Source organism: Populus alba, chromosome 6 (assembly GCF_005239225.2).
Source record: "Populus alba chromosome 6, ASM523922v2, whole genome shotgun sequence".
Classification (NCBI taxonomy): domain Eukaryota; kingdom Viridiplantae; phylum Streptophyta; class Magnoliopsida; order Malpighiales; family Salicaceae; genus Populus; species Populus alba.
This window is the reverse complement of record NC_133289.1, coordinates 5,839,296-5,844,352: the sequence shown is the minus strand read 5'-3', so window position 1 is coordinate 5,844,352 and position 5,057 is coordinate 5,839,296. Positions and strand designations below refer to the sequence as shown.

General features: G+C 36.8%; 1 protein-coding gene across 2 annotated transcripts; it reads left to right on the top strand.

The window, feature by feature from the left end:
- Positions 1–1,073: 1,073 nt before the first annotated feature.
- On the top strand, positions 1,074–5,057 carry LOC118053898 (cuscuta receptor 1-like). Of its 2 annotated transcripts, XM_035065291.2 has the most exons (8): positions 1,074–1,478; positions 1,577–1,732; positions 1,837–1,911; positions 2,008–2,166; positions 2,252–2,326; positions 2,480–2,650; positions 2,876–3,025; positions 3,106–5,057. In XM_035065291.2, the coding sequence occupies exons 1-8, from the start codon at positions 1,109–1,111 to the stop codon at positions 4,881–4,883; spliced, it is 2,934 nt and encodes a 977-aa protein (XP_034921182.1). In that variant the 5' UTR covers positions 1,074–1,108; the 3' UTR covers positions 4,884–5,057. The 2 variants fall into 2 exon arrangements, with proteins under 2 accessions (XP_034921182.1, XP_073266240.1); XM_073410139.1 differs by lacking the exon at positions 1,074–1,478 and having other exon boundaries at positions 1,485–1,732; positions 1,818–1,911.

The window sequence follows — 5,057 nt, the reverse complement described above, 5'->3', positions numbered from 1 at the left end:
GGAATTGGTCACAAAATTTCTGATATAAAATTTAAATGAATTATTTGTGCGTTTCTCTTGAAAACAACCCAATTTATAAGATACGATATGGTCTTTGGAAAAAAAAAATTTAAGGTGTTGATGGATAAAGCAAGGGTTAAGTGGAGTGCAGGTTCGGTGATTCATGCTATGTCGGATGAGCAAGATATGCGGAAGATGGGGGGTCTTGCCTCCTCGTTCAATGTGAGTTTGGAGAATTGGAGGGGATAGTCACCACCCTCTATAAATTTTTTGATTGAGAGAATTTTAATTATCACATAAATAATTTTATTTATTTACCCTTTTTGAAAAACTTATTAAAACTTTTCCCCTAGATCTATGATCTATTTCTAGTTTGCCATTATATGGGTTTAAATTGGTAAAAAAATAAAATCATAGAGGCGTAAAAATCTTAGTAAGATCCATACTAAATTTCTGTAATTCTAAAATTATTTAAAAATGGGTTGTAATTTTTGCCAAATGATATGGATTTTTAATTTTTGGAATATAATAAATCTAGAAAAGAGGACAATTTCAAGAAGGGCTATTTATTATAAACATGAAGGGCTAAACTAAACTAACACTAAACTATGAGGGTTTCCTTAAACTGTTAAAGAAATTAACGGGGGACAATTTTCCCCATCAAGTGTATTGAGGCAATCACAGATTTCATACCCAGCCTGTGATCGACCAACTCAAGATCTAAATCAGCTTTAATATTTTTTATAAATTAAAATGATATTATTTTAATTAAAAAAAAATTATCAGTGAATTTTAACCGGGTGAACAACTAGTTAAATCACCCGGAATTTTAACTTCCCCTGTTTATTTAAAATCCTTCCAACCTCATACCAGCCTAGTCCCAAGTCGCGCGGTGGGGCCGTATTTCAGAACTACGGAGGAAACGCTAACAGCCTAGCACTTTCCACGAAGAATATGAATTTGGAAAATAAGCCGAAAGAGAGGACTTTGTCTATGGCCGGTGGAAAATTATGACATTTGATTGTGATATTGCAAATTGCAATCCAACGATCTTATTTATAAAGAGCCTCTGACCGTTGTTTTTCGATACATAATTTCAGGAGTCCAAATGGGTTTAAACAGGTTCTCTTCTTTAGCAGGGACACTGATGATTTATGCTATGGTTTTGTCAGAAAGCTGGTGGTCATGTCACGGGTGTTTAGACGAAGAGAGAAGTGCTCTCTTAAGGATTCAAAGCTCCTTTAATTACTCAAGCGGCACATTCCTTCAATCTTGGGGAAAAGTAGCCGACTGTTGTTCTTGGAAAGGCGTTGACTGCAATCTCACTACAGGACGAGTTGTCGTACTTGATCTTTCAGGCAAAAGGGAAGAGGGATTGGGAGATTTGTACCTAAATGTCTCTTTGTTTCGTCCCTTCCAAGAACTGCAACATCTTGATTTGAGTGGAAATTTTATAGTTGGCTGTGTTGAGAATGAAGGTTTATCTCTTGTTTGCGTGCTACTGCAATTTCAACAGGAAAAAAAAAGAAGAATAGATTCTATATTCTTCAAGCTACTGATTGAAATGCCCATGCAGGTTTTGAAAGACTATCAGGACTTGACAGCTTGGTGTTTCTCAATTTAGGCGTAAACAAATTCGACAACAGCATCCTTTCATCCCTTGGTGGGCTTTCCTCTTTGACAACCCTGTATCTAGACGGTAACCAACTCAAAGGAGCAATTAGTGTTGATGGTAATTAAGCTTGATCACTTCTCTCCTTTTCTTTCCCAAATAAAACCATGTTAATTACTGCCCTTTTTTTAATTGTTGTACTTAGTACAATTATATGTGGCCAGAACTAAATAATCTAACAAGCTTGCGGTCGTTGGAGTTTGGTGGCAATGAAATTGAAAGCTTTAAATCCATTCATGGTATGAAAGAGTTGTGAGTTGATTGAGCATTTGTTTTCACACATAAGTACTCCATTATCCTTTCAGGTTACATGAAAGCTTATGGTATTTTTATAGGTACTGGTGACCACTTACTGAGGTTAAGAAATCTGGAACAACTTGTTTTGAATGTTAATCGCTTCAATGACAGTGCCTTATCATCCCTCAAGGGTCTTTCATCTCTCAAATCCCTGGATATAGCGTACAACCAACTGAAAGGATCATTCAATGTGACTGGTAACCTCACTTTTTCGATTCCTAGAAACCAATCTGTGATTTTTTCTGTGACGTAATATTAAATTTCTGTTTTTCAACAACCTAGAGCTGGATGCTTTGATCAACTTAGAGAGAGTGGATCTAGCAGGAAACGAGATTGACAAATTTGTGTTATCCAAAGGTATTGATTGCTTTCCATATTGATTGATGGTAGCTTTACCTCTTGATCAACCTAAAATCTCATTAATTGAATTGTATTTTCGAGGATGATTTTGCTCTAGAATAAAAGCTCAGAAGGTCTTAAAACTTGTTTAACTTCTGTTGTCCCCTGCAGATACTAGAGGTTTTGGAAATGTAAGCTTCATTTCATTATCTAATAGCACCTCAAATGGAAGAGCTCTTCCATTTACATTACTGCAATCATTGATGAAATTCGCAAACCTCAGGGCCCTTTCTTTGGCTGAGAATAATCTTGAAGGAAGTTTCGGAACAACATTAGATAAAGGTAATTTGTAGTATTGATGCCTAAAAGCAATCCTGAATATCTGTCAATTGCTCTTTTTTTCTTTGTAAACGTGCTTTAAATCATATTTTCCTAGTTATAGGAATGTAATTGATTGTAGCGGGGACATTATAATGGAGCTTCTTGTTGGTTTCATCATCTTGTTTCCTTATCATTATCCGGCTCTTGAATACTGAGCATAATTTCTTGTGGGTTTGATTATTGTAGGCTTGGCATCTCTCAAGAATTTAGAAGAGTTGGATTTGAGTTCCTCCACTGTCGATAATAGCTTTCTGCAAACAGTTGGGAAGATTACTACTCTGAAGAGTTTAAGCTTGTATGACTGTCGACTCAATGGCTCCATCCCTAAAGCCCAAGGTAAGTCTGACCACCTTTCCCCTCCTTAGGCGTTCTGCTTCTTCTCTGACTAAAATTTTTATGAATCAATAAATTCTCAGGCCTATGTCAGTTAAAGCATCTCCAAAATCTAGATATCAGCGGGAATGATCTCAGTGGTGCTTTGCCTTGGTGTTTGGCAAATTTGACATCCCTTCAACAATTAGATTTGTCTTCCAATAACTTTATTGGAGACATTTCCTTCTCTCCTCTTACAAGTCTCACATCCATCCGAGAGTTATCACTTTCAGACAACCACTTTCAGATCCCCATCTCATTAAGCTCATTTCTCAACCATTCACAACTCAAGCATTTCGATGGTAGCAATAACGAAATATATGTTGAAGAATTAGAGGAGCATAATTTGGCCCCAAAGTTCCAATTAGAAAGTCTTTGTTTATCAGGCAATGGATATGGTGGAGCATTTTCCTTTCCCAAATTCCTCCTCCATCAATACAACCTCCGAGTAATTGATTTTTCTAACCTGAAATTGAGGGGAGGGTTTCCTATTTGGTTGTTAGAGAACAACACAAACCTAAATTATCTCCATTTGGTCAACAATTCTCTTTCAGGGACTTTTCAATTGCCAATTCATCCTCATCAGAATTTGTCTGAATTAGATATTTCTAACAATAACTTCGAAAGCCACATTCCTAGAGAAATAGGATCATATTTTCCAAGTTTAACATTTTTATCCATGTCTGATAACCACTTCAGTGGTCGCGTTCCTTCTTCATTTGACTTTCTATTGTATCTTCAAGTTTTAGACCTCTCAAATAACAACATCTCTGGAACCTTACCATCTTTCTTTAACTCTTCAAACCTCCTGCATGTTTATCTGTCACGAAATATGCTACAAGGATCCCTAGAACATGCATTTCAGAAATCCTTTGAGCTAATAACGTTGGATCTTAGCCATAATCATTTGACTGGTAGCATTCCAAAATGGATTGGTGATTTTTCCCAACTGAGCTTTCTTCTCTTGGGTTATAATACTCTTGATGGCAGTATACCCACGCAATTGTGCAAGTTGAACGAATTAAGCTTCATTGATCTTTCTCATAATAATTTTTCTGGTCATATTCTACCTTGCTTAAGATTTAAAAGCAGTATTTGGTTCATCCTACTCGAAGAATATCCTTCTGAGTTTGATCTTCGAGAACCATTGGTTATTGCAACAAAGAGTCTGTCCTATCCTTATCTGCCAAGTATTTTGAACTACATGACCGGATTGGATCTCTCCTACAACAGTTTGTCAGGTGTGATTCCTCCTGAAATTGGGAATCTCAACCACATTCATGTATTGAACCTGTCCAACAATCATTTAATAGGCCCAATCCCACAAACTCTTTCAAATTTGAGTGAAGTTGAGAGCTTGGACCTTTCCAATAACAGTTTGAATGGGGAAATCCCTCCTCAACTTGTACAATTGCATTCTCTTGCCTATTTTAGTGTAGCCAACAATAACCTATCTGGTAAGACTCCTAAGATGGTTGCACAATTCTCAACATTCAATAAGAGCAGCTACGAGGGAAATCCTTTACTTTGTGGACCACCACTGCTTAACAGTTGCACCAAAGAAGTACCACCACCACCTGGGCCTTCAACTGATGAGAAAGAAGAGAGTAGCGTCTTCATTGATGCACAAGTTTTCTGTGTGAGCTTTGTTGTGACGTACATCATGGAGCTGTTGGGAATAGCTGCAGTTTTGTACATAAACCCAGACTGGCGGCAAGCATGGTTTTATTTCATTGAGAAGAGCATCAACACTTGCTACTACTTTGTTGCGGATAATCTTCTTAAGCCATTCAGAATCAGAGTTTGGAAGCCTTTGGTATAAATAAATCTCAACTTTGCATTGTTTCTACATTTCAAAGGGAAGATTTAGATGGTCAATCTTATCTCATCTCAGTAGTATAAGTAATGTCTGAAAAGTTGTGTTCTTTATAGCAATGTAATGAAGAAAATCATTTCTTCACAATTTTGCTTTCAGCATTCAGCAAGTTCTTTCTCA